The sequence below is a fragment of the Charadrius vociferus genome, unplaced genomic scaffold (genome assembly GCF_000708025.1).
Source record: "Charadrius vociferus isolate BGI_N301 unplaced genomic scaffold, ASM70802v2 scaffold41, whole genome shotgun sequence".
Taxonomy (NCBI): domain Eukaryota; kingdom Metazoa; phylum Chordata; class Aves; order Charadriiformes; family Charadriidae; genus Charadrius; species Charadrius vociferus.
In genome coordinates, this window is record NW_009647013.1 from 150,579 (window position 1) to 161,789 (window position 11,211).

The 11,211-nt window shown below is 42.8% G+C and overlaps 1 protein-coding gene across 1 annotated transcript in view; it reads left to right on the forward strand.

Moving 5' to 3' along the window:
- KIF13B (kinesin family member 13B) overlaps nt 1-11,211 on the forward strand; it is a 163,048-nt gene that overhangs the window by 97,052 nt on the left and 54,785 nt on the right. The window contains exons 15-19 of the mRNA XM_009895457.1: nt 1,164-1,274; nt 5,702-5,836; nt 7,753-7,883; nt 9,458-9,544; nt 10,547-10,737. Of these exons, the coding sequence (XP_009893759.1) occupies nt 1,164-1,274; nt 5,702-5,836; nt 7,753-7,883; nt 9,458-9,544; nt 10,547-10,737 (655 nt within the window). The remainder of the gene's footprint in view (nt 1-1,163; nt 1,275-5,701; nt 5,837-7,752; nt 7,884-9,457; nt 9,545-10,546; nt 10,738-11,211) is intronic.

Consider the following 11,211-nt stretch of genomic DNA (forward strand, 5'->3'; position numbering starts at 1 on the left):
TGTTTAGTTCGAGGAGGAGGAGGAGGCTGAGGGGAGACCTCATCACTCTCCACAACCATTTGAAAGGACACTGTAGAGAGGTTGGTGCTGGTCTCTCCTCACAGGTAGTTAATGACAGAACGAGAGGGAATGGCTTCAAGCTCCAACAGGGGAGATTTAGACTGAACATTAGGAAAGAATGTTTCACAGGAAGAGTGATCGGGCACTGGAATGGGCTGCCCAGGGAGGGGGTTGAGTCCCCATCCCTGGATGTGTTTAAGAGCCGTTTAGATGTGGTGTTGGGGGATATGGTGTAGGGGAGAACTCTGTAGAGTAGGGTAGGTGGTTGGACTCAATGATCCCAAGGGTCTCTTCCAACCTAGACAATTCTATGATTCTAAATATATGTAGTATGAAAATGTTGATATCCTTTCAGTTTTTGGAGTGTCTGAGGGGTGACGGTGGGGGTGTCTTCTTCTCAAGTTAGTCCTTGGATGGAACATGGGCCTTTGACTGTTTCACAAAACAGAATTAGAGCTGTGATGGTTTAGCGAGAAAATTGAATTCCGGTGTCCAGAAGCACATCGTAAGGCTTCTTTTGATATCTGCTCTGTAAAATGCATACGTAGAGGTGGATAACCAGAACACCTCAGATGCCGTGATTTTTGCTATAGAAAGAAAAAACTCACACCCATCAGCCGTTTTAAAAATGAACAATAAAAATATTTTGGTGGCATGGCAGTTTAAGTGACTGAGATATTAAGTGCCATTTTGAAGGGATGACAGCTGGGACAGTGGTGGATAAGCCACATCAGCAGCATCTTGAGAAAGAAGATCGTCCTTAGATACGAGTCGTTTGGCATACTTGTATTGGTATAGAAATGAGATTAGTTTGCTTTTGAATATCTTGGTGCAAATCTGCCAATATCACGTAATTGGTTTGTGTTGAACTATATAAACTCCACTTTAGCATCTGTACCTGAAACTAATTAAACTAACTTTTTGATGGATTCTGCATTTATATGCAATATGTATTTTAAAAACCCCTTTACTTACTGATAAGTATGCCTTGGAAAATGAGTAAAGTTATGGTTCTTTTTTCCCCATCTGTGTGACAGCGTTGTGAAAAAAAACCCAACAAAGCACAACAAGCTTTCTTGTTTTATTTGCTTTTGTTTCTGCAGGCTATGAAATCGCCAGAATTAAAAGAGCGATTGGAGGAATCGGAAAAGTTGATTCAGGAAATGACTGTGACCTGGGAAGAAAAATTAAGAAAAACTGAGGAGATAGCACAGGTTTGCTTTCTTTTTTTTTTCCCTCCCCATTTTTTTTATGAAAAATAGGTTTGTTTCCTTTGTCAGTTCATAGAGACTGTCTGAATCTCTCCCCACGTTTATGGGTAAGTAGGTCAAGCTTACTGCCCTTTTGAAAAGCTTCGCTTAATTCCTGTGATAGCTGGGCGCCTCCCAGATTGCTATTCCAGTGACAACAATAAATTGTCACTGTATGCAAATGGAGAAGTTACTTAAAAAAATAATAATCCACGGATGAGAGGATTACAGGGAATTTATATTCTTCAGACAATAAAATTGTTGTTTGTGATGAAAGATGGAGCACTGAGAACGTTATGTACAGAGTGCCTCAACACACAAGGCAAAGGGCATTCAGAATATTGAAAAATAGAACTGTTTGGGATCCCTGTGTGTTTTAATATCTCTTACACTGATATTCAGGGCCTCAGACCGTAATCGAATATGATGGTTACCTTGAAAAATTGTGCAGGTCACCACAATTATTGCATGACGCTTCCATCTCGTACGACACAAATGCTGATGTATATATTTGCAGTGGGGAGCTTTTGAGGGGGAGGACTATTGAAAGGTGATGAATAGCATGTAATAAATAAGGAGAAAACGGAGCCTCCGATACAAAGCCCTCTTGTAGATGACACAATCAGAACAGACCCTGTTGACTTTAGTTTTAAAGATCCATTGTAAGAAGTGCTGCTCGTGACTACGAGGGCTTCCTGGCTTTCAATGCAGATTCCTACCATGCATTTTCCTCCCTGCTTATAAGGGTGAAAAGTGATATTAATGATGATGATAATAATAAGAATAAAATTCTGCTTGCATCCTACACAATAGTTTCTAGGCGTAGAAACCCTGAGTGTGCGAGGAGGTTGAACAACTGGAGTCATGGGCTCACCGCTACAGATTAAACCTGCCTTGTTGTTTGCATATAGCTGCTTGCTTTAGCTCTCTTCCTCTTTATCTCTAAATTCTCAGCCTGTTACAATGTTTTGGAGATTTTTGGAGATGTTTTGGGAGTTTCATGCATCTTGCAGCTGTAGAAAAAGTGATTTTTATTTTTTTTTCAGAGGAGGGATAAGGACTAGTGTTTGTGCAGTATAAGGCTGTTTCAGGACCGCTTGGAAGCCAGTGGAAGGAACCTTCTGACATCTTCTGGAGGTGTGGTGGGTTGACCCTGGCTGGATGCCTACTGCCCACCGAGCCGCTCTATCACTCCCCTCCTCAGCTGGGTAGGGGGAGAAAAATACGACGAAAAGCTTGTGGGTTGAGATGGCAGGGAGATCAGTCACCTGTTACCGTCACGGGCGAAACAGACTCGACTTGGGGAAATTAGTTGAATTTATTAACAATCAAATCAGAGTAGGATAACGAGAAATAAAAAAAAAGTCTTAAAACACCTTCCCCCCACCCTTCCCTTCTCCCCAGACTCAAGTCCACTCGCGATTTCTCTCCCTCCTCCCCCTGAGCCGTGCAGGGGGATGGGGAATGGGGGTTGTGGTCAGTTCATCACACGTTGTCTCTGCCGCTCCTTCCTCCTCAGGGGAGGACTCTTCACACTGTTCCCCGGCTCCAGTGTGGGGTCCCTCCCACAGGAGACAGTCTTCCACCAACTCCTCCGACATGAGTCCTTCCCACGGGCTGCAGTTCTTCACCAGCTGCCCCAGCGTGGGTTCCATCCATGGGGTGCAGTCCTTCAGGAACAGACTGCTCCAAGTGTGGGTCCTCCACGTGGTCACAAGTCCTGCCAACAAACCTACTCCAGCGTGGGCTCCTCTCTTAATGGGGCCATGGATCCTGCCAGAAGCCTGCTCCAGTATGGGCTTCCCACGGGTTCACAGCCTCCTTTAGGCATTCTCCTGCTCCAGTGTGGGGTTGTCCACGGGCTGCAGGTGGATATCTGCTCCACCGTGGACCTCCACGGGCTGCAGGTGGATATCTGCTCCACTGTGGACCTCCACGGGCTGCAGGTGGATATCTGCTCCACTGTGGACCTCCACGGTCTGCAGGGGGATATCTGCTCCACTGGGAGCCTCCGTGTGCCGCAGGTGGATATCTGCTTCACTGTGGACCTCCCTGGGCTGCAGGGGGACAGCCTGTCTCACCGTGGTCTTCACCACAAGCTGCAGAGTAACCTCTGCTCTGGCGCCTGGAGCACTTCCTCCCCTCCTTCTCCACTGGCCTTGGTGCCTGCAGAGTAGTCGCTCTCACATTTTCTCACTCCTCTCTCCAGCTGCTGTTGCACAGCAGGTTTTTCCCTCCTTAACTATGTTATCCCAGAGGCACTACCACTGTCACTGATGGGCTCAGCCTCAGCCAGTGGTGAGTTGTTCTTGGAACCGTCTGGCATTGGTTTTTTCAGATGTGGGAGAAGATTCTGGCATCTTCTCTTGAACATAGGAGGTTCCACCTGAACCTGAGGAGGGCCTTCTCTGCTGTGAGGGCGGCAGAGCAGTGGCACAGGCTGCCCAGAGAGGTGGGGGAGTCTCCCCCTCTGGAGCCATCCCCAACCCGCCTGGACGCCGTCCTGTGCCACTGCTGGAGGTGCCCCTGCTCTGGCAGGGGGTGGCACTGGGGGAGCTCCAGAGGTCCTCTCCAACCTTGACCATTCTGTGATTCTCACAGAAGCCACCCCTGTAGCCCCCCGGCTACCAAAACCTTGCCACGCAAACCCAATATAGTAGGCTTAGGCAGGTCCAAGGTTAAAGGCATTTATATCATGGCTTGTCAAGTGATTTTATTTCTGGCCAGTATCCACCAACATCTGTCTGTCACGTCGTAGCAGGGTAGGCAGGTCGGATGGAGAGATAATTGTAAATCTTTGAGGAAAGGATGACTCCTCATAAGGCGTGAGGGCCATGGAAGAGGCAGCTTGTAGAGATGGAGTAGCAATAAGGGTTCAAAGCCTTAAAGACTTGTGAATAGGCAATTTTTCACATTTTCAGTGAGTGTTTGACATACTTTGAATGTACGTTGAATGTTTAAGTTAATTAACATTAGATGTTGAGCAAAAGTTAACAGAAACTGGCTCATTTTCTTTAAATTAATCCTATGAGATTTAGACTGTGGGCCAAGTCCTCCTTTGGGCAACACATTCTTTATCTCTGTCTGTAGATAATACGGAATTATGTGAATTTCAGAGCCTGGCACTGCTGATCGGAAGAGATCTGTGACATCACAATGCAGTTTTTCCTCTGTTCTTTGTTTTTTTTTTCTCTCTCTCACACACACACACACACACACACACACACAACTTTTCCTTACAAGGACATTACGTTGGATTTGTAAGTGTGTAGCGAGACAGGGCAGAGAAAATCAAGAGGAGTTTTGCTTGCTCTTCTTTGCTAATTTAATCTTGATTAGACCTGGTACAACTCCAATGCTGAACAGAGAATTATACTGAATAGTATGACATACCAAGATTTTAAATACAAATACGATAAACGTTCCAGCATTATTCCTCTATAATATCTGCTAATTTTTTTATTTTCTTTTTAAGTCTCAGCATGACAGGGAAGGCCCTGCAGGTCTCTTGTATGTTTTTTTACTTACTTGCTTTACCCTCCTCTGTTTCTGCTTCCCCCTAGTAATTCTGTGAGTGGCCCCCCGTGTTTATTTTTTAAATTTTGTTTGCTGTTGTGGATAGTGAGTTTCATTTCAGTTTCGGTATGATCCTGGGAACAATTCTCAACTTTTCTGTCTCAATTTTTTTTTTTTTTTTTTAAGAAGAATCACTTTCTGTTCTTACGGCAGAAATGTTTAATGTTCCTCTTTCACTGCTCTAGTCTTCACCCAAACACTTCCCTTTGAAAGATGTACATTTTTGCACAGTAATGCTTTGTTGTTGAATTCTATGAAGTCTATTGACGAGAACAAAACACCATCCAAAACGCTACTATTCTTGGTCAGGAGGAAGTGTTATTTGCATTACTTAAATAGCAGGTTGCCAGTTTTTTGTCATTTTGATTGCTCCGGAATAAAAGATAGACATGGAGCTTGACTTGGCAGGGATTTAACTTAACTTGTTGCTTTTTAGCTCAAAAGAGAAAATAAAGGGCTCTGGAGATGCCTTTGTGGTAGCGTTTTGCTGTTCCAGTGAGGTCATGGAGAAGCTCCTACAGTACCGCAGTGTGCCGCTCTCAGCTGTTGGCGTTTTTCGCGAGGAAGATGCAACTCAGAGACCATAGCACGTAGCCCTCTGCCACCAGAGCTGGAAGGACAAGAGAAATTACGGATACCGTGATCAAAGCTTGATATAACTAAGGCTTTTGTGTCTAATCTATTGCAGAAGAAAGAGTTACCTCTTTCAGAAGTTGCCACCCATCCTTTTGTCTTGTGGCTTTGGCAGATAAGAATGCATTTCCGAGGGGCTCTGCGTCAATCAGCTTAATTTTTTGATGGCTACTCTCTTGCAGGAGCGTCAGAAACAGTTGGAAAGTCTTGGCATCTCTCTTCAGTCTTCTGGAATCAAAGTTGGGGATAATAAGTGCTTCCTGGTTAATTTGAATGCAGATCCAGCTCTCAATGAACTTCTGGTATACTATTTAAAGGTAAAAATAAATATTGAGAGATATATATATATAAATATCTGGGGTTTTTTTATGGAAGTGGGCTTCTAATGCAGAGGTGTTATAAGAACTGCATATCTACAGAGTTCTCTGATACTCACTGCCTCATTAAAAATAATATGAGTACAACCTTTTTATTTCCAGTTTAATTCTTTGTATTAGAGGAAGGTTTGGGGGTTTTATATTTTGGGTTTGGTTTTTAAAAGAAATTTGGAGATGCTGTCTTTTATAAACTGTCTTCTTTTTTTTATGCCAGCTTTCACGAGGTTTTACCCAGAAAAGTATTTTATCTGGTCATATTAATAATCAGCTTGCTTCTACATGTGTAGTTCTAACTTTAGTTTATAAAATGCATTTTTATTCATGCAGCTTGCCAGGAGTGAAAATCAAGTTCTTTTCTGCTTTAGCACTTCTGCTGATGTGCAGTCCCATTTACTGATGTAAAACATAAAACGTGTAATGTGACTTTTGGACTCTGCACTGAAACATTTGAGCAGTTCGTTCTAGTTTAACAAACCGTAGACGTGATCTGGAGTCAGGAGGAGAAACAAGATATGACCATTTTGAAGTCACATTTTAGTATACAAGTTCTAAAAATGTAGTAGTGTAAGAATGTTGGCAGTTTGAGCTTGACATTAAATCATTCTTTTCTCTTTGAAGTGGTCTATAGCAACTCTCAAAACAGCCACAGAATTAGCAATTGGGCTGAAAGGTGGTTTTGGTTTAGTTGGTCTTAGGAAATAACGTGATCGTCTCTGATATCAGTCATAGCTGCTCTGTGATATCTCAATGAAAGCAAGGGAAAGAACTTTCTCAATGTTGTATCTGCTTAAAAACATTAAAAAGGACAAAAGAGCTGAGCTGAGGTTTTGGGAGAAGAACTGAAGCCCTTCCAGGCGCCTTGCGTGTAGGTGTCCCAGAGTGTGTGACTCAAGCTGCTAAATCAGCCTCGCCACTGACAGCTACTGAAGCAGAGCCGACGTCTGTGGTGTTCATTGGGAACATGTGACAAGAGTACGCTGAAGCCAAAGCCCGCTCCCAAAACAGGCCTTGGCCCATCAGTACCAGCAGAATTCTCAGGGGGTACTGTGCCACTGTCCTTTTCCAGAGAAAACCCCTTTGCATGGGGTAGGTTTTGTGTGTTTCAGTTAATCTTTAATTATTTTTTTTTTTTTTATAATGCCAATTCATTTAGTTGGTTGAGAACTTTGGTGTAGAAATCCCCGTGCTTTGAAATTCTTTCCATAAAATGACTTACACCTGTTTTGCCTGAAATTCTGAGGTTAAGCTGTTTTGCTTCTCAGAGTAAATATCTTGCCCACGTTCTGCGTATGTACTAGTTCGTATAAGCACCGAAGAACGACTTGATCCGACTGATGTAAACTGTTGTATCTGTTCCTCAAAATTTCCTCAGAAATGCCTAAAAAAGAAATGGGTGAACTGGGGCATGTGTGGAGTGATCCTTCCTTTCCCAAATCCCTCACGCCTCGAGTACGTCAGGAATTTCCCAAGCCGTTGGATCATATAGATGGAACCTGCATAATAGCCATGGGTCTAACCACTGTGAACTTCTCTTAATTCCTCTTTGAAATCCTTTATCCTTTTGGCTTCTACAACATCCCGAGGCACCGAGTTCCACAATTCAGTTACAGAAACCTCTTCATCGTCGAATTTAGCTGTTGCCTGTAAACTTTCTTGAGTGTTCCCTACTTGTTACTGTAAGACAAAGTGAGGATTTGCTTGCAATATCTCATTCTCCTTTTTTGTGTTAAGGGATGTACTGGAGAGCTTTCAAATTTTGGAGCTAGATGACAAGATATATCCCGAAGGAGAATGGATGAGTTAGAACTAGTGAACTTCTTCAATCCATTGCTAACATCTTGATGAACTTTTCCTAGGAGCACACGTTAATAGGCTCAGACAACTCTCAAGATATCCAGCTGTGTGGAATGGGAATTCTTCCTGAACACTGCATTATAGACATCACCCCAGAAGGACAGGTTATGTTAACGCCTCAAAAAAATACCAGGTAAAGGAATAAAATACAGCTCCGGTTGTATAATAATTGTAGTTTTATCTAGTATTTTATCATCGGTGGTGCAAAAAGATAATTGAAAAATGAATTGGTCTAGTTCTGGGCTCCCCAGTTCAAGAAGGACGGGGAACTGCTGGAGAGGGTCCAGCAAAGGGCTACGGAGATGCTGAGGGGAGGGGAGCATCTCTCTGCTGAGGAAAGGCTGAGGGACGTGGGGCTGTTCAGTCTGGAGGAGAGAAGACTGAGGGGGATCTTCTCAACGCTGATCAATCCTTCAAGGGAGGGTGCCGGGGGGATGGGGACAGTCTGTTTCCAGTGGTGCCCAGTGACAGGACAAGAGGGAACGGGCACAAAGGTGACCATGGGCAGTTCCATCTCCACCTGAGGAGGGCCTTCTCTGCTGTGAGGGCGGCAGAGCAGTGGCACAGGCTGCCCAGAGAGGTGGGGGAGTCTCCCCCTCTGGAGCCATCCCAAACCCGCCTGGACGCCGTCCTGTGCCACTGCTGGAGGTGCCCCTGCTCTGGCAGGGGGTGGCACTGGGGGAGCTCCAGAGGGCCCTTCCAGCCCTCACCAGTCTGGGATTCTGTGAACTTTTCCATGTGGTCTGAAGTAAGAAAATTCTACTTCTTGTATCGTGCTTTTACATTTTGTTTTATTTGTCATCTTCCCCTCTGTCAACTCACGTCTTTCCTGCTAAAGAGATTTCTGTCAATGGTGGTGTTTGTAGTCTAAGTTTTCAAAGAGAGGATGAGTAAATTGCATCTGCTTTCAGCAAGTAGATACTCACTGATTTGCAGCTGTGTAGATGTAACTCTATCAACATTTGAATTAATTTTCTAGGAAATCTGTTGATATGCAAAGAGCTGCTGAAGCATTTGTTGCCTTATTTGATTAAGTAGCAGTACTTGAAAAGCAGATGGTGTATCCAAATGGATCACAAAATGACACGCGTCGTCAGCATCTCCAAGAATTTATTGTTAGATACACAAAATTCAAGAATTTCACACTTACCCTGATTCGTAGTTGATCCTGCTTTGAACAGGAGGTTGAACTGGATGGCATCCTGAGATTCCCTTCAAATTTAAGTTATTCTACGATCCTATTTTCAGACTGAAACTGACTCTGAAATAAAAGTAGTTTCTGCTATTCTAATTAGTTTATTGTCTTTAAGCTATTTATATAGCAAAGTTCTCTCATGTCGTATTCAAATGTTCCTATTTTGAGTTTATTTCAAAGTAGTGTGAAGAGGGTTTATTTCCAGTGACATCATCTTTTTTCAGGCCCCTCATTTTTCAGCTGTAATTATACCCCCCAGACATAGCTGTCATAATATCTGTCCACGAGTACTGAACTCGCTGCGCTTAAGCAGTCGAAAGAACCTGAGTTTGAGGAGTTCATGAAACAGCACAGGGTAGGTGAGTGACGTTTCTGGGGATATTTTGCCCGTTTGCAACCCATCAACCTGTTCTCCTCCCTTGACTAGTTACAGTAAAGAAAGTAGTTCTGGGGAAAAAAAAAAAAAAAGCCTTATATAGATGCATTTGCTTTAGATTTTTGCCTTTTCACAGGACATTCGTAAATGGTTCTGCTGTCGTCTGTCCTATCCAGCTGCATCACGGAGACAGAATACTGTGGGGAAACAACCACTTCTTCAGGTACAAAAGATATTAAAGAAATTGTAAGTTTGCGCCGACTTTGTTTTATCTTAAGGTATAAGGAAAGGTGACAGTGGAGCATGCAGGCTGCAGGAGGAGGTGATTTCTTTTTCGTTGGGATTAGAAAGGCAACGCTGATGTTTGGCTGTTCTTGAATGCCAGATGTCATAGCAACTGTGCAAGATTTCAGTTTCAGAGCAATAGGTCGACTTAACTTCTTGTATTTTCAAGGGACTGTAACGTTGCTGAGGAGGACCTTGCTGCAGTTACCAGTACTATTATCTCACTGAAGAGATTTAATTTTTGAGGTGGTAACTTTAATGTGATTCAGTACCACGTTAATTTTAAGTGCTTTGTCTTGCACAGTGAAAATATTACACCCAAGGTTTGACTTGGATAGGTTGCCTTTTGGATTTTGCATCTAAGGTGTTAGACTTCCGACCGATGTTATACAGCGATCTGGGTCTTACAAGGGCACTGTGTTCTCACTTGCCTGGAATTCCAGCTCCAGCCATACCTGAAACCTTCCTGTATCAGACAGAATCACTGGCAGAAATTTTCTGTGAAAGACTGTATTCTTGAAACACTCTGTCTGGTCTGAAATACCTTAAAGATCAGTGGTTTTAAATGACAATCTAAAACTTAATTGATTTCTTTTATGCTTGAAAGAAGAATCTGCATAAAAAGTGGGATATAATTTCATTATTGCCTCTGAACTATTTGGATATGGGCTGACTGAAGAAAAATCATGGTTATCTAAACTATATGATTTGTAATATCAGGTACTCACTATTACTGCAGTGTAGAATGGATTAGTTAGTTTGCCTTGAACTCCCGTGTTTACCCTGAGGAAAACCACGCTCACAGGAGATCAACAAATTTTGAAAGGGAAAAATCTACCAATTTGGATGATCTGCTTAATTTTAATAATCTTTGAAAGGAACCCTTTGTTTCAAAGTTGAGTAATTAATAGTTCTTTAAAAATCTTCCTCTTCTTTAAAGGCTGAATTTGCCAAAGAAGAAAAAGAAGGCAGATCATGAGGATGAAGAACGAGACAACTCTATGAAGTGCAGTAATAGTGTCGAGCAGCTGGACATAGATGGAGACAATTCCAGTGAAGTGTCTAGTGAGATTAACTTCAGTTATGAATATGCCCAGATGGAAGTCACTATGAAGGCACTTGGTAGTAATGGTAAGAAGCAGCAGAAATTATTTGGAATAGGTACAAAATAGGAGGTTCCATCTCCAGGGACTCTTAACCACAGACTTCTTCCCTTATAAATTCCTACTGGAGAATTTTTCTTGTGAATGACTCATCGTAGCCATTTTAGTACTTGAGGGGGAAAAAAAAACCCACCACAGAATGTTTTGTTTGGCAGTTCTTGTTGAGGAGAAGGCCAAAACTACCAGTTTGGTGGAACTGCAGCCTCAAATCAAAGTGTTTCACTTTGTTGTTTATTTTTCTTCTGTTATGCCTCACTCTGGCATTAAGTGTAGTGATTTCTATGTCTGAAACCATTTTCCTTAGTTTTTGTGGTCTTATGTCGCTGTCCCAGAATGGCATTATTTTGGGAAATAGGAGGAAGTTTTTTTTCAGCTTGGTCATTCCCTTTCTCACTTATCTTAAATCATCCATCCAGTCTGTTTGGTAGATGTTTCTTTTAGT